Source organism: Myotis lucifugus, unplaced genomic scaffold (genome assembly GCF_000147115.1).
Source record: "Myotis lucifugus unplaced genomic scaffold, Myoluc2.0 scaffold_0, whole genome shotgun sequence".
NCBI lineage: Eukaryota > Metazoa > Chordata > Mammalia > Chiroptera > Vespertilionidae > Myotis > Myotis lucifugus.
Window position 1 is genome coordinate 20370539 of NW_005871048.1, and position 26853 is coordinate 20397391.

A 26853-nucleotide genomic window follows, 5' to 3' on the forward strand; every position below is an offset into this window, starting at 1 on the left:
CTTAGAATTCCTCAGCCAACTTCTTAACTGCTTTCAGTATTATTCTCCTTAGAAGTGTGAAGGCAAGCTTAAAGGGAGCAAAACATGGTAGGTAGGCAGAATCATAGATTGTTATTGCCTTCTTTTCATAAACTAGTTGATAAAATGACTACTTTGTTTTAAAGTGCACTAGAGTTCCGCTCTGTTACTTGTCACAGTCATACAATAAAAGAACAAATATATTTTGCTCACACAAATCAAGTTCAAAAAGAACCTTGAAAGTTCTCTCAGCACTATCCCTAGTGTAATGAAAAGTGACGCATGCTCTTTTTATTTTCATTTACTCTTTGAAGGAAAAATCTTACTTACTTTCCATCCCAGACATGGTCACCTCTGTGGAAAATCACCAGGTTATTCTTAGGGTCCACAGCCACCCCAGAAACCTGGCCTGGTAACAAGTATACTCCAGGCCAGTCCAGCGCCTCTTCTACATGGAAATCTAAAAAACAAATCCGTACATTTAGTGTAAACAAGAAAGCTAGTACAACCTCATGAAGATTCACATTGGTTATAAGAAACTCATGCAGTAACGTCACTAGATGCAAAGAAAGAAAGAAATCAAGCCGTGCTCTACATGACACACCACATGCACATGCCAAGTAGCTTCTGGAGCTATGAATCGGGTAAACGACTGTGAACTGTTTGGGAATTACATGCTCTCTTCTCCTGTTGATAAGATGCCTATAAAACCTGCTTGCCCTTAAATCAGTAAGAACAAATGTGAGACCACCTTCTTCTTAATAAGATTCTTATTTTAATCAGTATCTTTGGAAAATGTGGCCACATGGATGGCATAATTTTAATATAAAGCTTTTAAATGTTGTAAATAAATGCCAAACATGGCCAATTAAGCATCTCTCTCTCTCTCTCTTTCTCCTCTTGTGTACATTCTGATGTTCAATATACACCAGACCCTACAATAAGCCACCCCTTGTATAAGGAACTATACAAGATGCCAACTTCATTTTCCCTAATTTCAGTGTTCCGATGAAAAATAGGAGTGGAGAGATATCCTCTTTCACTGCTTATATTTCACTGCTTCCTGACATTAAGAAAAAGGAAAAATCACAGAAACTCTGTGACTGAATGACTTCCAAGCCATTCCTATTTCTGACCAGAATACATTTATAGAGAATAGCTGGGTTCATTTGTGGTTATCCCTTTACAGACATTCGAGTAAAGAGGTATGATGTGTGGAGTAGCTACTCTGAGGATATATAGTTACGAAGATGCTATGAAATCTGTTGTATCAGTGTCAATATTTCTTCCCCTCCCAAATGCTTCAACAGAGATGCTGAGAAGTAGAAAAGAAGCAATTCCAGTCTCATTTATCCTCCCCACCCTCTGGAGGATGTAGCAACACAGCAAAATCTCAAAGACAGGCATTAAAGACCAGGAAAAAAGGGAGGCACAGGGCTTCTATAATTAGCTTCTGGAAACTTGAGAGGACGCCAGTGTGAGAATAAACACTTTAAAATAATTCTCTTGACTAAAAAAAAAATAGTACTTTTCCACTTAACATATTTTACCTTTGCACATTTATCATTTTTCTTTCAAAAAAATTAACAAAACATAGCACAATCAATAGGATGTTAGATCAGCTCTGCCTACAGGCTTTGCTGAAGCATCTTTAACAAACATCCCCTAAATCAGTGGTTCTCAACCTTGGCTGCACATTAGAATCACCTGGGAATCTTTTTAAAATCATGATTTCTGGGCCTCATCCTCCGGAAATTCTATTTCTTTGTTACAAATGTTGTGGCCTCACTCCATAACAAAGAAACAGAATTTCCGGAGGATGAGGCCCAGAAATCAGGATTTTAAAAAAAGATTCCCAGGTGATTCTAAGTGCAGCCAAGGTTGCGAACCACTGCCCTAAATGAACCATGTAGGTGAGGCATTATGCTAGATTCCGGGAAAACACACACACACACACACACACACACACACACAGAAATAAAACATCATTTTTGGCCTTGAGGAACTACAAGATGAGAAAAAACAGAAAGCAAATACATATGGCACAACATAGGGCAGGGAACATGGGAGAGGTGGGGCTGGGAGAGGGGAGGGTTAAGGTCAGACCTGAGAGGTTTCCCAGAAGAAGAAACATTTGTGCTTGCACTTAAGTGGAGGGTTCACTGGGTATAGAAGTGGGGGGAGAGCATTTACATCAGAAAGATCAAAAGAGAGGATGCTTATAATTGCAGAATGTTTCAAGTTCTTTATGTAACAGGGAAAGAATGCTTGTGTACCTCAGGTGGGGATCCGGAAGTAGGAGGCAGATGAACAGACCCAGAGATCTAGGTTAGACTGGAAGATGTGTTGTAGACAACATGAAGGAATATGGATTTAAAAATGAATGAATCTGTAGTTCTGAGCTGTGGTGTCTTGCTCTATTCTGTGATTAATTTTGAGGCATGCTGCAAATACCTTACCAGTAGCAGTAAAGCACAGAGTTTGGGAATAATTTACTTTTGAAATATGTTAGCGCACATGAGAATGTCATCCTCATTCATGTGTGCTTTGATATGCCCTCTTGAGTTGGGGAGGTGGGGGGCAGAGTTACAGCTGGCATTTCTAAATTTGTAAACAGTTCTGGGCACAGCAGTGGATGTGAAAGGGGCTGCTCAGCTAAATAGCATTCATCATCTCTCACGCTTGTCATAATAGGAAGAAAGGACACAAATTGCTGCTACCGGCGGTTGGGAGCTGCTGAGGGTTTTTAAGCATGGAGTGACATGATTAAAACCGTGTTTATGAAAGTAAACTATGGAAATAGGGCATAAGCATAATAATTAGAGATGTCTAGATGGATCAACAGATGGATAAATCATTCCCCAAAGAAAATGTTTTAAATTATTTTAAAGGTGCTTGAATTTCAGGTTGTACTTCATTCATTCTCATCTCAGTTAGAGTGTCTGTTTGGGGGTCATGATTCTGTCCTCATTCGCCAGCTCCTGAAGATTCTGGATGGGCTCCAAGAAAACCTTGAACCTTGCGACAATATAAATGTTTAGAAGCTTTAGTCAGATTCTCGAAGCCCAGAACTACGACAAAACTAGATGGAATTTCTCGAGGGCAGGGATCATGTCTTATTCACTGTTTATTCACCAAGGCTTGCACGGGGCCTACCCTACTGCAATGGCCTGATAAATGCATGAACCTGAATGCTATGCCCGTCTTTCTTGCTTATTATGTTTTCAACTAGCATTTACACAGCCTTATAATCTTATAATTAACTTGTACTACAGCTTTTTATCCCTAGCACTATGCTAGAGACACTGTGAAGCGACTCAGTAATAAAGGCTAATTGGCGAATTATTTTCATTAAATACAATAAATAGATATCATGGTTCCTGGAACCTTTCTGGTCAGTGGTTCACCATCTGGTCCTGGAAGTGAGGTGCTCATGAAGGTGCAGAGATACGAATTCTGATAGAAAATACGCAACGCCCAAAATTAATAGATTGTTCTGGGATCAAATGTGATTTTTTTAAATTGTTGTTATCCTTCACCTGAGGATTTTTTCCCACTGATTTTTTAGAGAGTGGAAGGGAGGGAAGGAGAGAGGAAGAGAGAGATGTGAGCGAGACACATTGATTGGTTGCCCCCTGCACGTGTCCCGACGGGGGCCAGGTAAGTGCCCTTGACCAGAAATTGAACCCGAGACCCTTCAATGCCCAAGCCGATGCTCTGCCACTGAGCCATACTGGCCAAGGCTCAAATATGATTTTAATAAAATATTGGAAGTGTTGTGTAAAGAAGTTTAACCTAGATATGTTAAACTTCTAACCCAATGATCATTGACCTTAGATTGATAAGTGCTTGAAAGTCTACAAAAATCACTATTTTGTCACATAGAAGAATCTTTTTTGGTTGGAGATTTTCAAGAAGAAAATTTCAAGAAGAAAACTCAGTGTAAATATATACACATTTATTTAAAAATATATACTTTTGGTGAATTTTCAAAACAGTACGGTGCTATCTGAGGAAATATGTAAGAGGTCTAACACCGAGCAAATTGACTTTTTTAGTACTGAATCACTGTGAAGGAGAACTGTTTTGTGCATGGCAAGAATGTTTGTAGAAATTATATTAAATTATATTAAATTTCATTAAAAATATAATTGTACATTTATTAAGATTACCTAACCAAGACCTCAGAATCTTCAGGATCTAGGTCTCTGAGTTAACTAGAAATTCTACAATGAAGGAAAACTGTTCTCATCTCTGAACATTAGCTCAGTTAATTGATGTTTTTGCTTCCAGTGTCACCATCTTTTAAATTATTAAGTAGTTAAAGGCTATTAGCTTCAAAATTAAATGATCAAGAATCAAGGCAATAATTTACGACCAGTGGTGTGTGTATATGGAATTAATACAGATGTTTTCCCAATCCCAGCCCACCTCTACATGAGAATCATAGAAGGCTAGAACATACTGGCTCATCCCAGATAATTTTCTTATTTCATAGAAAAGAAACCGTGGGCTTGAGCCAGATTTCAGGCATAAATGTTAAGGATGGTTATTTTCTATTAATAATAATAATTTCTCTAATGAAGAAAAATCTCAAATCCTTATTAAAGAAATTGTATGATAAAATATATTTGGGTTCTAACTTAAACTTAACATTAACAATCACAAAGAAGTTAGAATTTTGAGTTCAGGCTCCTCTTAGCTTTCATTTAAGAAGTGATTCAGTACATGATTAATTAATTCTGTAGACTTACAGTTTTAATTTGAAAATTAAATACACATTTTTTTACACATGACCTTGGGAAGCTATTCCCAACTCCAAGTGTCTGCTGCTCTAAATTCAGATGTCAAAGAATAGGATTATTTCAGAAGAACCCTTGCATTTATTATAAATAAAGGTAAATGTGCAGCCTCATAGTCCACTATAAATTTAGAAAAGTTACTACTTTCAGAAAAAAATTAAACATTACTATTAAAATTGTATCAATAAATCACTAAAAGGACTAATGAATTACACCTTTCCAAGAAAAGATTAATGTTAATGATCAATGCTGCTTTCATATGAAATTATTAATGAGCATTTAAAAGATAAATCATTTATCTGTTACATAAGGACTAAAGGAATTAGATGACGTTGAGAAAAAAATATAATTTCCAACGCAGAACTATGACCTAACCTGAGCATAACTAGGCTCTTCACATTTAATCTTATGGAAAGGATCCTGACGAAATTACTGGAAGACCACAACAAGAACAAAGGGTAGTGGTTGTATTTTCTACAATTGCAAATTCTCATCTAGTGAGGAAAAGATACATTATTTTGGTCAGCGATTGTTATTCATCCGAGGTGCAGGAATAACTATAATTAACTAAAGCATAGGAAAAATATTTACTGATGTCAAAAAGAAAACAAGAACTAATTATAATGTTTCATTTAATGGGAGTGAAGTGAGGAAGAGAGTTAAGACATAACTAGGGGTTCAAAGCATTAGCAGGATTTATTTTCTTTTTAAACAAGAAAATTAGATCAGCATTTGCAAATGAGATCATCTTGGTCAATTTGTTTGGATAGTGATTGAGAAAGCATGACCAAAGGTAATATATAACTACAGTTATTATGATCATAGATGAGATAATGGGATGATTGGAAAAAGGCAGTCATCTTCTTATCTATCTATCCATTATTATCTTTATTTTATTGTGAAAAGGAGAATAACAAAGTGATTAAAAAACAAGACTTGGAGCAAGTCCGCCTGACTTTAAGTCTTGGTTCCTTGAGCTCTCTCCTTTCAATGCCTCAGTCTCATTCTCGCTACATGAATTTATAAATACCGATCTTGTTATGAGGATGAAATGAGTTAATGCATCTAAAACACTTAGCTTGGCTCAGAGTAAATGTATGTGCTTGTTTTTATTATTCTCTTCCCTTCCAGCGATTAAAAAATCAGCCAAATGAATGCCTCATTTTACTCTAGAAATACTTCAGACTTGAACCTAGAGGTAAGCATATGGCTGAAATATGTTAAAAGGATGGACTCTGAGTTAAGTAAAACTTGTCCAGAGAAATTAAATTCAATCTAAGTGTATCAGAGAGTACTTAAAGACTGAGTTCTCTTATCTGATGGAAAGCATCACACAAATACAGATGTATTTTTAGATGTGTCCAGTGGTGTGTAATATATGCTGAATCAGGCTTCCATGTGCTAGCAAATAGTAGTGTAATCAAATTTGCCAGTGAGAATAGCTACTGTAGTTTTTAATGCATTGTTCAACGAATCTAGTTTCCAGAAGGCAACTAGAATAAAGACAGCTCACATTTTGTTTCTATTCTATTAATGCTGCCTCAATATAGATATCAAACTGATGATGGAAATCAAAATAATGTTAGGCGTGAAAAGGAGTGCATTTGCTTCTCAATTTACCAAGTTGAATATTTTCACACTGTGCATCAAATATCACAGGCAAATATCAAGGCGGATCAATATAAGTAATCAGAGATTTGAAGAGCCATAAACTCCATTATGATAGAACTCTGTCAAATCATTTTCATAATTTATCAAATTAGAGTGCCAGATTTTGCAGCTTTCCTACACATTGCAAGAAATTTCTCTCATAAGATGCTGCTTAAGTTAAAGTAATTACTATTTAGTTCTACTGCATTGGTGTTTAAATTTTTGAAATTTTCATCCAACATGACATTAATGGTGGCAATAATAATCACAATTGTTGCTAACGTATTATAACATTTATTAAATGTTTTCTACTAGTATGTGCCAGAAACTGTTCAAAGCACTTTGCATGTATTATTTGCCTAGGGACCACAAATAAATGGTGTTGCCAGGATTCAAAGCCAGGCAGTCTGCCTCGAGTCTGACTCTATCATACTACCTCCATGGAGTGGTTTTCAATTGTTTTAGTGAGGGTGGGAGGAAGCTGTAGTGTGTGTTCCTGTGCATATGTGGCGGGGAGGCTGCGACTACTACTTCCTGCTTGAGGCATCCTCTATCCAACAACAGTTGGAAAGCTTGTCTGGGCTAGCTGAGCCTGTCCAGATTTCTAATACTGCTTCACAATTGTTGGTACTGCTTCACAATTGTTGGGAGGAGAGTTTTCAGAGTAGACTCTGAACCATCAAAGGTCATGAAGACAAGACTTTAAAAAAGGGGGTTTTGTGATGGCTGCATTCTTAGAGACACATTGAAGGTACTTAACCATCTTGCTCTGCAAAGCTGGAAGATGTCATTCTATGTTGCTCTTCATGAATCTTGGTGCTCACTGATATTCAACCCATAATGAGGTGGAAAGCTCAACTTTAAAGGCATTTGCCAGGGTATGGAACCAAGTGAAATTCACACCAATCGGAAGGTCCACAAAATGGTGCTGCCTTTGAAACCTTCAGGTAGTTCTGGACCTAGCATATACAGTCAGATCCAGATTTTTAAGCTGATCCAATCATTTCACCTTTAAACCCTCAAATCAACTGGATGGGATCCATATGATATTGCAGTTCCAAAATCTGGGAGGGTCCATGAATCTAAAATGCTGCTTCTGAAAATACCCTGGTATTGGGTTTTGCTAGTAACCTGAACTGGGGATATGAGTGGTAGTCTCAGCTTCTGAGTATGAAGAGATTTGGAAAGTAAATGTATTTTGGGGATTTTAACCACTTTTTTCTTAGGAAAACAAAGTAGGTTTCAGGAATGTAATGTCTTAAGTCAAACCATGGTTTTTTTCATTGACACTTACGATGCCTATAAATGATGTTTTATCAAATCGAAGAGTAACAAGCAAACACAAGTCATGGAATAAAGCAGGCTGAACTCTAACGTTTCACACTTGAATAGAACTGTATTCTTACTCGAAGCCCTTTTGTCTTTTATTTTCATGTTGTTTGGATTACAACTTATTGTCTTTAATATAGAGGTTCAGACAGACACCCCAGTCTATTTATGAAATGGAGAGGGACATACTGCTGATTTCTAGGTATCAGACTCAAGAGATGCAACTCACTGTTCTTTGGTAGGATTTGAGAATCCAGGTTTTTTAGAAGCACCCTAGATTCTGATGCAAGGGGGTGTAGGAACCACCTCTTGAGAAACACAGTTTTATTCAATAAATTTAGAAACCGTTAGAGCAGAGCTAATGTTTAAATAGGAAGAGGGAAGAAATCTGGGTTCCATTTAACATATCATAGAGACCACTAGGCCAGTCCCAATGGACAATGATCGAAACTTCCATGTCAGAAAAAACCCTGCATGCTAATTTTTTTCAATTATAAATACAAATCAGCTGGGTGTTGAATAATTTATGACTTCCTGCAAAGCTGTATTGAAAACATCAAGCTGGAAGCCTGCGCCATCCCAGCCCACGCACAGAAAGATGCCATGCACGGCCATCGGTCACTTTTTTGGAGATGATCTCCACATGCTGTATTATCTGGCTTTCCACATTAGCAGGTAACACGAAACACAATCAATATCACAGAGGCCACAACACAATTAAAGACAGAGAAGAAGCATCCATCGCTTGCTGGTACAGAAACCTGAAGGGAATAAGGTATTGTCCTCTAATTATGGCAGCCAATCATGGTTAGAAAGAAAGATAAATCTGATAGTTACTCCCTGACTGGAGGTCCTTTCAGACATAACTACTTCACTTTCCAATTAAGGTAGTAATTAATGATGGAACTTAAGAAATCAAAGTCATAAGTATAGTTACAATGTACAAATCAATTGGAGAGAAGTAAACGGTTCCTTTGAGAGGAAGGTAAATACCTTAAAGAAGGTAGTGTACCGTAAGTATTTCATACACTGGGAGTTTACATACCATGTTTTTGCATTTTCAGTTTCTTTCCATGGAACAAAATGGAGAATGTTGATATAGTAAGAATTTGTTACCATGAATTTCATATGCTACCACCCCCAACACGATCCAAGTATTTCTGGTCCTGGTAATTCTGGCTCACCAGCTGAATGGAAACTGAATTTACGTTGTATTGGACCAAAACACAAATACTCAAACCAATGTGATATCTGATAACCCAAATCTGATTAACACTTTTTCTAATGATGTCCTTTTTACTGATGAGTTTTTTCACCATTAATTTTTATTCCCTTCAGATTTTGCTACTGTGCATTGCAGCATTTCACATTTTATTTTTCAAAAAAGCCCTAAACGCACCTCCTGTGTGTTCTGATTCCCAGGTGCCTTCACCAGGTAGGGGCTGCTGTACTGAGGAAACTCTGCTCTCTGCTGGCCTCAGAGTAGATTCTAGTCTGTGAAACTTGTGAATTCTGTCTCTGACAAGAATAGCATTGCCCCTCTCCTCACGCTCCGCACCCTCTCTGGCATCAGCTTGCCCAAGGTCCTTCTTCTGGACTACATTTGCAATCTCAGCTACCAGGTCTGACTCTGCCTCTGCCTTTTCTGTAGGATTGTATTTATGCACATGAACAACATCTTCCCTTTCTCCTAGCAGCTTGGAAAGCAGTGAATAGAAATCACCTGTGAAAAAAAAGAGAAGAGATAAGGGGTGCAGGGTTGATAAAATTCCAAAATTTAGTGTCTTAAAAATAAGTAAAAGAGAAGGTTGCTCTCAAACTTTCAAGCATAAAGGGAAGAAAAGATGATTTTCCAGAAAATGAAAAAACAATATGCTTCACATTTCATTTTATACACCACCTATTTCTTTCTGTTATCTCAGGAGCTAACCACACTGGAAAATTTCTATTAGCATTTTAGTAGAAACGAAATAATGCATATATGATTGTATAGTGCTTGAACTTTTCAATAAATGGTTTTCATAGTACAGTTGGGTTTGGATTGATTGATTAGAGTCCATCAGATTTCTAAAAGAAAATATTATCAACAGCTATATCAGAAAACAGTTATCTTTACCTACAAAGCCTTTGAGGTTGTCTTTAAAATCCTATTAAAGTATAACCCACAAGAAATTAAATGTATATTTTTGAGCAGTTGTCATAAAACACAAAATATCTAACAGATATGAATCAGCTTGGCAATTGGAAAACCAAAGTTATGTTGTTATTATGTTAGCAGTATAAGTAGCTCTATTATTGACTTTAAACAATAAGTGAACAAATTCCAGAAAAATAATTTTGTGAGAAAAGAATACTTTATAAATCAGTTTCAAACAAAAGAGAAGATGTTAACAAACTAATATAATTGGAATGATTCCACACTAAAATGTCTTCCATGTCTTCCAATGCTACGAAGTAAACTTGGATAGGGTAATCTACTTCCATAAAAATAAATTATTTATAAAAGATTATGACAGATATAAAACATGACCATGGAGAGTTCATGGAGCATTTTAATCCTCATCATTTACATGTATGGCTTCAAATCCAGTTACATCAGCTGTGTGAATGGGAAACATATGTGTGTTCTCAATAGAAACACAAATCTGCTTTCCTAAGCCAAACCCAAAGGTAACCCGTAGCTCCTCCTTTTCCTTACTCTAAGTCAGTGATGGCGAACCTTTTGAGCTCAGCGTGTCAGCATTTTGAAAAACCCTAACTTAACTCTGGTGCCCTGTCACATATAGAAATTTTTTGATATTTGCAGCCATAGTAAAACAAAGATTTGTATTTTTGATATTTATTTTACATATTTAAATGCCATTTAACAAAGAAAAATCAACCAAAAAAATGAGCTCGCGTGTCACCTCTGACACACGTGTCATAGGTTTGCCATCACTGCTCTAAGTCCTGCTAATAAAATTACTAATACGATGGAGTCCTATTGCTTGTTTTAATTACATTTCTAACACCATCAGTAACACTTGTAAAATCTTTCTTATGATCATTAGGAAATGAAAATAACTGATTTAACCACGATACATTTCACGAAAGAATATGTTATTAAGAAACTGGTGCAAGCGGGATATGAAATCTTTCCAAAATGATGCTAAGAGACCCTGTCATGTTTACAAATATTCTTGGGTTAATGATTCAAAGTAGGTTTTCAATTCTTGCCCAGGAAAGCAGCTTATCCCAGGTGAAATCTTCAATCAGAAAATAATTACCCGTTAATAGGGCCAATCTCAGTAGAATGAACAAAGCAAATTACAACTCAACCAAATCTGTTAGGCTACAGTGGCACTGTGCCTCATAAAAGAGAAATTAATCCATCACTACTAAATTCTCCTGCCCCAAACACTAAATATGAAGAGTTCAACATGCTGTTATACAGGCAAACATTTTACATAGAAAATAAAATACAAGATTATTTCAAGGACAGAGAAACAACATAATTTTAAAACTTGAATCAATGCCATTAGGCTAATATTGATGGAGGGACACAGACTCAGAACTATGCATACATTCAGGTTTGTCAGCAAAAATCTAAAACCTGTGGTAATATAGCAAATACAGAGCACTCAGTTCCTCTGAAATTATCACTTACTGTGATCACTGGGTTAGGACAACAAAAATTAACAATGTAACAGGCTTGGCCCAGACAGGTTGCATTGGTCTTGTGAGAACAGAGCTTCAGAGAGGCATCTGGATAAATAGCTGTAGTATGGGACAGAGACCACTAGGTGGCTATCTCTTACATTCTTATACACAAACCAGAAAGGGTTCTTCCCCGCTTCTGGTGTACAAGATATATAAAATCTTGACATGTAACCACTTTTATCTGTCATACTATGATCCCGATTTAGGAAATATACCTAACCTTGAGTGTAATGGATGGAGTAGAATATAAATGAAGGAAGTTTTGTGGTCTCTACCACAACCTCATCTCTCAATATTCCTTTCTTTCCATACACAAAGGACTTTCAGTTCCATCAACTCTCCTATGTTGTTTCTTCTTCCTGGGACATCCTCTCTCTAGTAACCAACTCTATGCTCAACCTTCAGATATTATGTGAGCATCACTTACATCCAGGAAACCTTCCTTGACAATCAAATAAGGGGTCTCTATTATGTGCACCTACAGCGCTCTGGTTTCCCCCTGTATTGTTATTGTCCAATATCTGGTCTATATTTCACAACTCTGATGCTTAGTAGCTATTCTATGCCTTAAAGTAAGTTATTTAACCTTATAAAGATAATGACAACTACCTTTAAGAATTGTTTTGTAGATTTAAAGAAGATGTTAATGTAATATGCCCAGTCCAATGTGTATCATAAAACAGATCTACTAAATTGTAGCTATTATAATGACCAGTGAAAGATATAAACTATAGTTGCAACATGCATCTGCTTCAATCTATTATTTACCTAAAATTAAGTAATTTGACTGAGTGGGTTTGGTATTTTGAAAACACGATTGTGGTGGTCAGGAAAAAGGAATGCAGCATAGTTACAAGAGAAACTAAAACACTACCAATTAAACTCCAGGTTTGTAAGCTGTGTGCTTGCAATAGCTTCGTCATGCCTCAAAAGGCATTTTTTCTGTTTAGTAAAGATCACACCCTATTCCTTACCATTAGCATGGAAATTCCTCCGGTTTACTTTTAGGAATATGGTGAGATCAAATTAAAAAATGAAAACATTGAAAAAATGGGCCCATGAGTTTGTTTTGTTTTAAATAAATGCTTTAAGATTATTGGATGAGAAAAATACGTATCACCACTTTTAGACACCATAAAATCTTACTTGTGGCAGGTATTTCTAAAATGATCAAGAACTTCTTGGTAATCTTTCAGAATATAAACTCCCACTTCCCCACATATGTCACCAGTATTTCATTACCTAAAACAAGCAGCTCTTGTTACTGCTATTTGCTTTGTGACTTCTATGGGGCAAGGAGAGTAAGTGCATGCTCACCAGCAGTTTAACCACTGACAAGTATGCCAACCAGCCAAACTGAGAGAAATATGAGGAATGAAAATATAAAAGCACTTCTTTTTAGATCTGAATGTTTTGCTTTTTGACCCAGTCATGGCTGGTTAAGGTCTATTTGGGTTATTGACTGTTTACTTATTACTAACCCACAACATTTGTCCTACTAGCCTTAGAGAAATAAAACGCATGACCACGATGATCCGCTTAGGGATCAAAAATAAGGTGAACATATTTTCCTCTTACAGGAATCATCTGATTGAAAAACTATAAAATATTTTCTAAAAGGAGAAATCAGAAGATAATGGCTTTTGCAACTACCCCACAAACATGTCTGTATTAGAAAGCCCGACCATGTGATAAATGATCATTCACATCTGCCTATTCTGTTATTAGGAAACTTAGCTTCCCAGAGCCTTGGGGGGTATTTAGAATGGTGTTTGATAGATGAGTTCAATAAATAAAGACTTTGAGCTGCTCATAAATCATAGCAAACCGATAAATTTTTAGTGAATGGGAATACAAACAAGAATTGTATCTTCCTTAAAACAGCAAAGTGGCATTGGGAGTGCTCAAAATTAGCTAAGGAGTGCTGCTAAAGTCATTTGTACTTTATTAAGAAAAGAAGGGAGTATCCTATTTTGAACAGAGTAAAGAAATATAAATTTTAGCTACTGAGCCTAGCCTTTGTTTCACTGTTCTCATAGTTTTACCAACTATTACTTTAACAAGCTTTTACAGTAAACTATTGTCATCTTAACTTGCAGCCTTGTTCCCTTGACTTGATAAAACATGCCAATGATAATTCATTTTTGTGAGCATAAAATCACTGTGAAATTACTCTGTTTCACAGAAGGGGTCTGAAGACCTTTAACTATCTGGGGTCATGAAGTATTTTCCCTCTACAAATTGTATTTTTGTCATATTCTCCCTGCCTTGGGAACATAGTACCTCACGTTGACCTTTGAGTAGAAAGATTGATTGTATGCGGGCACAAAGACTACAATGAGAAGAGTTTGGAGCAAACTGAATAAAACATGTTAAAGGCCCTTTCTGCAGAAAAAGGAATGCTGTCCGGAGTGCAATGTACATTTACAAGGACACACTGGTTTTATAGAATTTGACTTTCAATTCTGCCTTGAGTTTTTTTCAATACATTGAATCTTCCCAACACAACTGACATAAATTTCAATCCTACAGCTATGCTCTGAATTTTAAAGGAGAGGAACACTCAAATTCAGAACTCTTAAAGGCAGCTGGCGAGCCTTTTAGTTTCAGCCCATGTTTCTTGCCTAAATAATTTGATACAAAGCTCATATATAAGAAAACCTAATGGAAAAAAAAAACCATAAAGGGAATGTACAAAGCATGCTTTAGTTTTCTGAAAGTGCTAACCATTAACACATAAGTGAGGGACAAGTGTGTGCGTGTCTGCTCTGGAAAACTTCAACACTGTCATCTTATTCTGTATAGTCTCCTAGGATTCATTTCCTCCACCCAGAATCACTGTCTAATTGGGTTTTATTGTTTAGCTTATTGTACTTATTACATACATAAATAATTCTTCAATTATAATGTTTTAAGAGATGAGGACATTTCAGTTTGTTTTGAATATTTGTTAGTGTTGTTTTGCAGGCAGGCAGGCAGGCAGGCATAATCAAGTCATTCACAGAAAAGCTCACCTCTAGGCAAATAGGCTATTTTCAAAACAGTTTGGGCAGGGATATTATATAGCCATTAAAAAGTGTGCTTGCCAACCTGCTGAATGGGAGAAGATATTTGCTACTGACACATATAAAAGGAGTTAATATCCAAAATTTATGAAGAATTCATATGATTCAACACCAAGAAACAATCTAATTAAAAAATGGGCAGAGGACTTGAATAGACACTTCTACAAAGAGGACATACAGATGGCAGCAGACATATGAAAAGATGCTCAATGTCACTAATAAGGGAAATGAAAATTAAAACCCCAGTGAGATATCACCGCACACTGGTCAGAATGTCAGCAAGTATTGGTGAGGATGTGGAGAAAGGGAACCTTCATAAACTGTTGGTGGGAATACAGATTGGTGCAGCCACTATAGAAAAATAGTGCAGGGTACTCAAAAAAAAAAAAAAGAAAGAATTGTCTTATGACCCAGCAATTCTACTTCTGAGTATATATCTAAAGGAACCCAAAACACTAATTCGAAAAACTATATGCACCCCTATGTTCATTGCAGTGCTTTTTATAATAACCAAGGTATGGAAGCAACCAAGTGTCCATCAATAGATAAGTGAATAAAAAACTGTTGGTACATATATACAATGGAATATTACTTGACCATAAAAAAGAATGAAATCTTACCATTTGCAACAGCATGGATGGACCTAGAGGATATTGTGCTAAGTGAAATAAGTCAGTCAGAGGAAGACAATTATCATATGATTTCACTTACATGTAGAATCTAAAGAACAATATAAATGAACAAACAAAATAGAAACAGACTCATACATACAGAGAACAGATCGATGGTTACTAGAGGGGAGGGGGACTGGGGGACTGGATAAAAAGGTGAGGGGATTAAGAAGTAAAAATTGGCCAAAACTGGTTTGGCTCAGTGGATAGAGCGTCGGCCTGTGGACTGAAGGTTCCCGGGTTCGATTCAGGTCAAGGGCATGTACCTGGGTTGCGGGCACATCCCCAGTGGGAGATGTGCAGGAGGCAGCTGATTGATGTTTCTCTCTCATCGATGTTTCTAGCTCTCTATCTCTCTCCCTTCCTCTCTGTAAAAAATCAATAAAATATATTAAAAAAAAGAAGTAAAAATTGGTAGTTATAGAATAGTCATGGGGATATAAAGTACAGCATAGGAAATATAGACAATAATATTGTAATAACTATGCATGGTGCCACGTGGTTACTGGAAATATAATGGGGAACATTTGTAAAGTATATGATTGTCTAACTAATATGCTGTACACCTGAAGCTAACACAAAATAATATTGAAGGTAAACTGTAATTGAAAAATAAAAGTAATAAAAATTAATTTTAAAAATGTGCTTGCCAATAATTTTTACAGTAGGGGAAATAGTCAAGGAATAATACTGTTAAAAAGAAGATAAAACTGTTAAAAATAGGGGAAATAGTCAAGAAATAATACTGTTAAAAAGTTAAAAATATATGTATATACTTAAATACTGCTAAATAATGTGCATTTATGGATAATACATATTTTACACACATAAGTATATATATACACCCTTATTTCTAGGAATTATGTATGATTTTTATTTGCTTCTTCATACTTTTCTGTAATTTCTACATCTTCTATTATGAATATTATTTTTAAAATCAGTCAAGCAGTATTTTTAAAATACTTAATTAAAGCCTCATTAAAATGTTTCCCATGTTGCATGATCCAGACACCCTGACAGGTAGAGCTATATCATATAATGAGGTCTTCCGGTGTCTTCACGATTACATCTTTTGAGACAGAGTCTGAGATACATTTGCATTACCCCAATTTTGGTCTAGAAGGCGCAAGTAAGACAAGGATGCGGCAGAAAGCTAATGTGTTGTGAGCAAGCACAGGCTGAGCTACATGGATTTGCACAACTCAGATATTTCTTTTAAACTCTAATTTCCAATCAAGATTATATTCTGTCAAACAATTAATAGCTAGCAATTTTAGTGATAAGAATTTCAAAGAAAATAAAATACTTAGATTGCTCCTGGGGAAACAGAGTATTAGATCAACCTGTGTTATTTAAATAGATCGTTGGTTTACTTTGAATTTTTTTTCCTCCATGTTAGAGGTACCTAAAAGTTCCTGCCAATTTGAGACACAGCTACATTTCTTGTTTTCAGCTTATGAAATATGAGTATTTCTCTTTTTTTTTTAAATCTTTATTGTTCAGATTATTACATTTGTTCCTCTTTTTTCCCCCCATAACTCCCCTCCTTCCAGCTCCCACCCCACCCTCCACCCTCACTCCCCACCCACTGAGTTCATCCATAGGTGCATGATTTTTGTCCAGTCACTTCCCGCATCTCCCACACCCCTTTTCCCCAAAAAATAGTCAGTCCATTCCCTTTCTATGTCCCTGATTCATTATAATCACCAGTTCATTCTGTACATCAGGTTATTTATTCACTTGATTCTTAGATTCATTTGTTGATAGATGCATATTTGTTGTTCATAATTTGTATCTTTACCTTTTTCTTCTTCTTCCTCTTCTTAAAGGATACCTTTCAGCATTTCATATAATACTGGTTTGGCGGTGATGAACTCCTTTAGTTTTTCCTTATCTGTGAAGCTCTTTATCTGACCTTCAATTCTGAATGATAGCTTTGCTGGATAAAGTAATCTTGGTTGTAGGTTCTTGGTATTCAGCACTTTGAATATTTCTTGCCATTCCCTTCTGGCCTGCAAAGTTTCTGTTGAGAAATCAGCTGACAGTCGTATGGGTATTCCCTTGTAGGTAATTGAGCCTCTTTCTCTTGCTGCTTTTAAGATTTTCTCTTTGTCTTTTGCTCTTGGCATTTTAATGATGATGTGTCTTGGTGTGGTCCTCTTTGGATTCCTTTTGTTTGGGGTTCTCTGCGCTTCTTGGACCTGTAAGTCCATTTCTTTCTCCAGGTGGGGGAAGTTTTCTGCCATTATTTCTTGAAATAGGTTTTCAATATCTTGCTGTCTCTCATCTTCTGGCACTCCAATAATTCTGATATTAGACCGCTTAAAGCTGTCCCAGAGGCTCCTTACACTATCTTCACACTTTCGGATTCTTTTTTCATTTTGTTTTTCCAATTGGGTGTTTTTTGTCGAATCTTTGGTTTGATTCTTGTGCTCCTCTGGTCTGCTATTGGGTATAATATTCTTTATTTCAGTCCGTGTATGCTTACTTTCTAATTTCTTTATCGTAGCATCGAGGGTTTCATTAGTTTTCGTGAGGCTCTGCACAAATTTATGGCAAGCCCTCAAAATTGCGATTCTTAGCTCCATATCCTCCATTTCTGTCATGTTTTTTTGTCTCCGCATCTTATTTGCTTTCTTGGTGCACCCCCTTGTGGTCTCTGTGCGCAGTCTTGTTCTAGCCAAGCCTTAATTGTTGTAGTTAACACTAGAGGGATTTGACCACCAGGCCGACTGGCTGTAGGAATCAGCTGTGGAAAACGTCCGTCTTCTGGGGAGGCGCTAGTCCAGCCTTTGCCTGAGGCGATCGGCAAATGGCCGTGCGCAGGGTTTGGGCGGGGCGGGCTCAACAGGGCGGGGGGAGGGAGCAGCTATGGCCGCTCTCAGTCGGTCCCCAGGGGCTCTGCCTCTCTGTCCCCGTAACCGCTGCAAACCTCGGAGGGGCCGTAGCCAGACAGTCCCGCTTCTCCCGTTTGAGTCTGGGTCCCTAGAGACTCGCCCGGATCTGTAGCCCAGAGTCTGAGACTCGCTTCTGATTGAAAACGACAATCGCGCCCTCAGCCGCCAGCCCGCTTTGCGCGCGCACCCTCACCACCGCACCGCCGTACCTTTAAATTTTCCACACTGCGCCTCCGCTGAGCGTCGGAATGCTGTTGTTTTTGCTTCTAGTTGAAGAGACTCTCCTCAGCCAGCCTTCCCGTGGTTCTGGTTGATGTCCGCTCCGACTTTTAGTTGTATTTTTGAAGTGGTTGTTCGAGGCAGCAAAGTCCGGTGTTTACCTATGCCGCCATCTTCTCGTCCCTTTTCCGAGTATTTCTCTTTTTAACTACCTTAATAAGGTTGTCCCTTCTTTCCTTCATAATGTTTATTATATACCTTCACTTTTATTCCTCCTATCTGCTTTCCAATGTTTTAAAATACAAAGCATTTTTTAAAAAAAAATACTGTTTGTCTTATTCATGTAGAACTATGTCTAATATTAAGGCACTGACTGATGGGCACAGTGCTTGCCTTGGAGTATATGCCCTCTGATGTCTCAGATCTTTTCCTTCCTGCCCCTCAACTGTTCTTTTTCCAATGGGGGTTTGACATCTTCTGTGTAACCAACATAGATGCTGTTTGTTTAGCTTGTGGCTAAGACAACTGAAATAATTCAGGGCTTTTATTTATTGGGAATTTAAAATATTTAAAGAATCAGTACAACCTGGAAGAGTACTTAGAACATACATTATTTTGGCCTGAACACCAAAAAAAGGCAAAGGGTTAAGTTTGAGGGCTTACTTTAAAAATCCACATACATGGCATAATTTATATGAATAATTAGAACCCTTCTATTAGCTACTTGATCAATTTAACTCCTGAGGGAATGAATGCAAATAGACATTTGTGCAAACAAACATCTCCGGGAAGCATTGGGTACTCTCTTGATAACAAGTAGATTTGCCCTGTGTATTGCAAGGAGATAGACTGACCTCATTAGACTATGGACTATGGTGTACAAATACATACCTGGTATATTTCTGTATTTCTCTTTCAATTCTAGACCAGTGGTCCCTAAAGACCAGTAGAATAATACACAGGTTACACGGGTCACTGAAATGACTTTTGGTGAGATATCTGTTTTCACAAAATCTAAGAGGTGACATTCTGATGGACCCACTAATTTCAATATATGAATACCACAGCCTATTTTCTTCAGTATGAAAATTGAGTTGGAATTATGTTTTCTTACTTCCCAAGTGAAATCACTTCGTAGAATTTTTATTCATAAATAGAAAGAAACAGTTACCACAGGAAAATAATTTCTTATGTGTTCATACAATTCTTTTCTGGAACCAATAAGACTTTGGGTATATTTAAACTTCTTAATACTATATATGTGCTATCAAACACAAAAGGGTAAATAAATGAATGGCAAAGTATAAAAATGTTTTAAAGGATTTGGTTTGCAGGTATATATGATACTCCCTAAATCCTATTATTTAGAAAGAACAGATTAAATCTAACAATTCATGCTCCTCTAGCAGACCTCTGTGTTTCTAATATTTCAGAGGTTTCAATGTTCCCCTTGATCAACTCAACTAATTTCAGAAAGAAAACATAGTCCAATGTCCATAGGAATTTACTATTTTATGGGATGTATCTTCTAAATGGTAGCCCCATTACAAACAGTAACACATATGATGGTGTTTGGAAATGTATTCTAAGATGACTCCAATTATTTCAAAAGCATACATTTCAAACATGTGCAGTGCCAAAATAATTCCTTTTAAGTCTGATTAAACTTCAGTACAAATATAGTTAATACTGTTAATTCTACTTTACTTGGGCTGCAATTACTGATTTCCTTACAAATATATACAGAGTTGATAAATTCAGCTATTTAAAATTATACTCAATAGTTTAGTATAATCCTATATAATAAAAGGCTAATATGCAAATCCACTGAATGGTGGAACAACCAGTTGTTATGAGGCGTACTGACCACCAGAGGGCAGATGCTCAACACAGGAGCTGCCCCCTGGTGGTCAGTGTGCTCCCACAGGGGGAGCACCACTCGGGCAGAAGCCGGGGAGCGGGCCTAAGCCGTCAGTTGGACATCCCCCAAGGGCTCCCGGACTGTGAGAGGGTGCAGGCCAGGCTGAGGACCCTCCCCCCCCACGAGTGCACCAATTTTGTGCACCGGGCCTCTAGTTTAGTATAAACTACTATAAAATCATCTCTTTTTTGATTTGACATAAAAATAGAAACAATTTTGAGATAGTTAAGATTTGGAAATAGAGCTAAGTTGTATTTTTAAGGCCACTTGTTAGAATGCGATGTTACTGAATATATTCCACCTAATTTAAAAATTTTTATATTTATAATTTAACCTATACCCCTTTCAAAGTGCATTTTTTTCATTTGAAAAGTCTGGATTCTTTAATTTTGCAAACACTACTAGTGCAAGAGTGGTAGTTTTTATTTAATAGAATACATTTTGAGAAATTCCAATAGTGGTTTACAAAATCCAAAGAGTCAGAGATTTCTAAATGTTGATAATAGAAAAATCCTATCTATTTGCTGTACACTTTATGTTGCCATTGGAACTGTTTGCATTAACATTAAACTAATGTTTTAAAATACATAATATCTAGGCCCCAAACAACTTGATAACATTCTTCAACACCTAACACCAAGTACTAATTTCCAAACAACTGGCAATAAACCAAGATTCCGGAGAGCAATTTCTCAGTGCCAGCATACTAGTATGCAGTATTTGACATACAAGCATCAAGTATTCCACTTCAATTAAATAGAACCCAGGAAAAATGATGCCTTAACTCATTAGAGGGCAACTTAACACAAAACTACAAATGCATAAAACAAGAATCCCTCCTACCTTACTGAAGGCAGAGAAGAATGACTTTAGAGTGTTAAGAGGTGGGTTTAATTCTTAATTTCTTTTTTCTTGAACCTCAAATATAGTTAATGAACACACCATACTAAGCACATAGGAATTTAAATGGTAAAAGTTATTAGATTTCAAAAGCAGACCTCTAATTGTTTCTAATGATTATATTTGCACTATATATTAAAGTTACAATATTAAATAAATGAAAACAAAGAGAAAAATCTAATGGGACTAAATTACACTAGTGAATTTTACTTTCAATGCAACCAGTAAGTGCAACAATTGACCATTTTCTCATAAATTATGCATTACAATGAAAACCAATATATAATACTGGAGGCTGATAAAGACGTAAAATGTGGTTGCCTATTTGGATAATGAACATTTTTATAGGCCTAGCTACAGAAATAAGCATACATACCCTGTTCTAACACTTCTTCTTGTTTTGGCTGTTGAAGTAAAGAAGTCTTATCTTTGTTCTCTGTTTCTGTAAAGGAACAAAGAAGCTGAGCATAAATTTGTAGTATATATTATATGCTCTAAGTAGTTTATTGGAAATATGCCACCAACATAAAAATATTATTCAGGGTCTTGTGTTTCATTAAAGCAAAAGTACTATGAATTTACATGTAGAAGTGCTCTAATTCACACAGAAAAACTAGGGTAACCACCAATAACTTAATAACTAGATCTACTACCCTTTCAGTAACATATACATGATACAGAATTTTATACATGCAATAATAAAACTGCCCGTATTTCTTTTTTTTTAATTGAATTTTATAATATTTTAAGGGTATTTTAAGATTTTAAGGCACATTCTTTAAATATATCAAGGATCTTAATGACCTGATTGCTATGTTAACTTCTTTCATAAATTTCCACCAGAAATTATAAGTTTCTCTGGTATTTTAAGAACAAACCTGCAAAACTCAGTAAAGTCTCGGCATATTGCATTTAATAAAACAGGGTGTGGGTTTTGAAATTTTAATCTAAAAAATGACCATCAATATGACTGTTTTGCAACAATTCTGAGAATGAGACCAAAAAGGCCAAGACTAGTAATGCTTCATAAATCAAGAATTGTTCGTGCTTGACAAGGCCATTAAACAGATGATTGAGGGTATGACTGGAAACGATAACCATTTTCATTGGCAAACTCTAGCACTCTGTAGAACATGGTATATAAATTCATAAATTGCATAAGTCACTACTGGCTCTGGGTGGAATGAAGTGGGGAAACTAGAAAGTACAACTTAAGTAAAGAAAAATCTAAATTAATGGAATCAATCCCCAAACTAATATCTTGCATCACTAGTTGAGATTTTCTACTTTAACTGTTTGGATGGGGGCATGTCAGGAGGGAAGGAAGAATGTAGAAGAAGGAAAAGAGGGAGTCAGATTATGGGAGCACATGTGATTGTCTGCCAGAGAAAAATGATTTTAAAAATTAATCATCTAGTCAAATGAAACACATAAGGCAACAGAAAATACAAAACCATATGTTACTTTAAATGACACCGATCTTACCTTTGTGATGTCCATGCATCATAACCATATCAGACTTCACAGGAATTGGAATATTGGCCTCTGGTGGTATGTTTCTGAACATATCCGGAGCTACATTCTGTGTACAGGTCATGAAGGAAACTGCATGCTTGGCTTCCATGTAATACATAATGTATAAGTTGCACATTTCATCATTAGATGTGCCACTGCAGGCAGGAAAAACAGACACAACAAATCAGCCAGTCACATAAAACACATTCTAATGCAAGAAAAATGTAACCAGTAAATCTGCCAGAAATGGATTCAAAAGTGAAAATACTGTGCATTTATTTTATGGCTTTCATTAAACCCCATCACAGTTTTCAGCACCAAAAGCACATTGTCAAAGGCAGAGTTCCACTTAATAATGGAGTATCCATTTGCAGTCACTCCATGGATATCACCCAATACCGCAGATGGAAATAGCATTGAAGTAGCAGTGAGATAACTGTCTTTCCTCTTCTACAGCCTTTTATTCTTTAGTTTTTCTTCCATTTGCTAAAATTCGGATTGGGCAAAGTACTTCGCTCATGGAAAAAGTCTTAATTATTTACTACGTAACAGTAAAATTCAGAACACTTAAGACAGAAATGTCGTGTATTATTTACAATTCTTTAAAAATGACTTTTTCCATTTAACCCTGAGAGTCCGGGAAGTTGTTTTTGCTTACTGCCTCCTCTCTTGTGGTCAGGTGAATCACGAATCATATATTGATACTAAGACATCATAACTGTGTCCCTGATATCTGACGTGGCACCCTGGCGTCGACAGCAGAGAAAAATGGGGCCTTGGATGATAGAAAAGGAGATCAGCCCGAATCTCTTCCAAGGGCTCAGACCTGAAGGGGATCTGCTGTGCAACTGAGTGATTCACTGTTAAAAACAGATGTTGCAACAGGGAGATGGACATTTCCAAGAAGAAGCTCCCAGGAATATAAGTAATGCCTAGTGGTGTAGAAAACATCAATTTTTCTTCCTTGGCTCACATGGGTTACTATGTATTTCTTTCTCTTCACTATCATTAGGAAAGAATGATTTACACCACCACAAAACTTGTATATACCAAGGTAGGCTGGGCACAGGAATAGTCCAGGAACTCTGACACTGTTTAGCAAGCCTATGCTAATAAACGAGTTACACAGTGGACTGTTTGCCGGGCAGAAATGCGTCACTGTTGATTTTTCCAGCCATGTCATGCAGCACTCACTTCCTCTCCATAGCAACAGTAATGACATCAGCAAGGGGAAGAAAAAAAGAAAAACCTTTTCCAAACAGGGATGTGGTTTCTCTCAGCTCTGAAAATTGAGAGCCCCTGAAAGGCCACAGGCATGCGCCCCTGCCCTTGGGAAGCTCTGTTGATGCTTTAAAAATAATTTGGCTTTTCACTCTCTGAATCTGATACCTGTGAATGCACTTGTCCCTCCTGTGGAATGTAAGCAAATGTTGAAGTGCAACCCCAAACAAACACCTGTTCCCCACACGTATCTTTAGGTGTCAAAACACCATTCCTAAGAGTTACATTTTAACAGCCTTGGAGGTGGTTAGAAAATTATATGCTGTACAAGGAATAGCTGGTGCTAAAGTAATAAATCGGAGCCTCCCACCATAGTGCCCTCCCTTCCCTGTTCAAAATGAGGAAAAATGTGCAGATCAAAAGAGAGAAATGATGAAAAAGAATTTTAAATTGTGGTTCCCGCTTAGAAAACCTGGAATCATCTAGCAGACAAACAAAGCAAAATAATCATATAAGCTTCTCTAGTTAATGAAAGAAAAAATTAATCACTATATAATAATAAATAAAGTGCAGTTGATCTATGGACAGATCCATCCATATTTTTTTCTGCTTGGGAACACCATGCCCATGTTCACTCTAAACATGTGACTTAGTGATACAGCCTGATCTACTCATCAAAGTAGTTCATTTAAGGTACTGATTCTGATTCAGAATTGAGTTGATCAAAGAATTTAAGAATCTTTGCTATTACAAAGAAAATTTCATTCAAGAACTGAAAAGAAAGTATTATTTTATTCCTTTCTATCTGTAATTAAACTTTTAGTCAAGCTAACACTGAGCTCTTATCTGAAACTATTATATCCTAAACATGTGTGGGTTCCAATAATTTTTAATGCTAGAGTTTGCCTATTTTATTTCACATTCATTCTTCTTTCACTCAAAAAAAGACAGCAACCCCCAAAACTGACTTTAGCCAGAGAAATTGCTTTCAGTATTCCTAAGGGATAATTTGACACTCCAGCCCTTATTTTCCATAGAGAACAATTCTGTAATTCAACTCTGTGAATCTGAGTAACTACTAACTTGAGGAAATATGGAGGGAGATTGTGTTCACACATCTGCCCTGACTCCACTGAATGGCCTTTTAAACATTCCCGAACGCTAGAGTGATTCTCTAAATGATTGCGGGCATCACCTAGATTCCAAAGTTACAGTGTGCATTCCTTTCACCTTCTTGCATAATAAAGTGCTTTGGGGATGACTACTTCTTTATGCCAGCTAGCTTTAAATCTGACAAAGGGTGACGAGCCTGGAAATAGTAAGCCTTCAGTATATACTTGTTAAATGAAGAAAGAATGAACAATCTATCTTAATAAATGTTTACAAATTACTATGGCATAAACTGTTAGCTCTGATATAGTATACCATATTGCCAATTCAGGTCAATTTTGCAAACTCAATTGGTCTATGGCATTTTTGAAAAATATTTCTATCTATCTATCTACCTATCTATCTATCTATCTATCTATCTATCTATCTATCATCTAGCTATCATTTATCTAGTATCTAACTGACTGATCCATCCATCCAGATTCTATGAGAGTTTCTAAAAAAAGTAATTATTTCACATTATAATGATATATAATAGATATTTAAGAAAGTACCAAGTATTCTGAAATGCACCATTTAAAAACTCCCAGATATTATTGTACATACACCTTGACTATGTCTCAGACAGTGATACTCCTCTTTGATGATTCACCCATTCCTAGCCCCTGTCCCTTATACTCAACAGATGTGAGGCTTAAAAATAACCAATGATGGGTACTACTAATTTTGGAAATAAATTGGAACATTTTAAAGAAGCTATTTTACAAAAATTTTAATTGTTTCCTAAGATGTTTCATGATGGCTTTAAACTTATACATTAAGGAGTTATTGATCATGTAACTCTATCTTTGCATATAGTGCATTTTTAAATGACTAAAGTGTTGTGCTTGGTATCTGTGCATATTCACTAGACATTCTTATATATACATGAAATAATTGGTTCCACATGAATAATATGACTAACAAAACTGACCAATTCTCAAGAACTAATTTTAATTTTTAGCATATAAACTTTTGGGCAAATTAGCTCACTTAGTTAGCTTAATTGGCTGACAATTAAATTCTTTATTTTTTCTTGCTTAAACTTGACTAAACATTCAAAATAAATTTAGGTGTTAGGTTAAATATAAAATATGTAATGCACTCAGGTATAGAATATTGTTTCCTCATAGGTTAATTAATACTATGTTGTCAGTTTATACATTGGGACAATTTTGTCTAAGAGATACTTTTCATATTTACTACTTTAAAAGAAATATAATATATCTGGATTAAAAATGTTACCATTAAGTATATTTATTGATCTGTGTTGTCTTAAACCCACCTATTTTTAAATGGTTTTATTTTGAGATAAATCCCAGGAATGGGAAAATCAGGCCTTATTTTTTAAAGTGTTGTTTTTTGTTTGTTTGTTTGTTTTTAGTTAACTATGATTGTTCTAACTAAGCAACATTTCCCCAGTCCTAAAATTTCCAGTTGAGAATAGCTTGGATTGGGTGGAAGAATCACTCAACTGAAAATCTTCCTAGTAGGCCACTGATGATACAATTTTCCTTTAAAACCTAGTTTCCAGATGGCTGCAGCATAAGGGTAACACCTCAAGGTGATACTTCGCCCAGTGCATGGAGGGAGTATCTACGGACCCCAGTCTACCTTTGGATATGTGGTATTTGTACTAAGTTGGCTTCATGTTCTGGACCCTAACACATGGGTTGGGGGTAGAAGGGAAAGGAAAAGAGGGAGAGGAGAATTACAGAGTATCATTTAATTTACTAGACATCATAAAATACTAGTTTTCCTTTTTTTACTGGTTACATTCTCACGGTGATTCTATAG

At 36.3% G+C, this 26853-nt stretch overlaps 1 protein-coding gene across 11 annotated transcripts in view; it reads right to left on the reverse strand.

Annotated features, from left to right (window-relative positions):
• PAM (peptidylglycine alpha-amidating monooxygenase) overlaps window positions 1–26853 on the reverse strand; it is a 265501-nt gene that overhangs the window by 35604 nt on the left and 203044 nt on the right. For 9 of the 11 annotated variants that reach the window (XM_023749648.1, XM_023749643.1, XM_023749631.1 and 6 more), the window contains 4 exons: window positions 22657–22841; window positions 21548–21613; window positions 9199–9522; window positions 349–478 (listed from right to left, as the gene is read on the reverse strand). In XM_023749648.1, the coding sequence (XP_023605416.1) occupies window positions 349–478; window positions 9199–9522; window positions 21548–21613; window positions 22657–22841 (705 nt within the window). The remainder of the gene's footprint in view (window positions 1–348; window positions 479–9198; window positions 9523–21547; window positions 21614–22656; window positions 22842–26853) is intronic. The other 2 variants (XM_014466930.2, XM_023749667.1) reach the window with 1 other exon arrangement.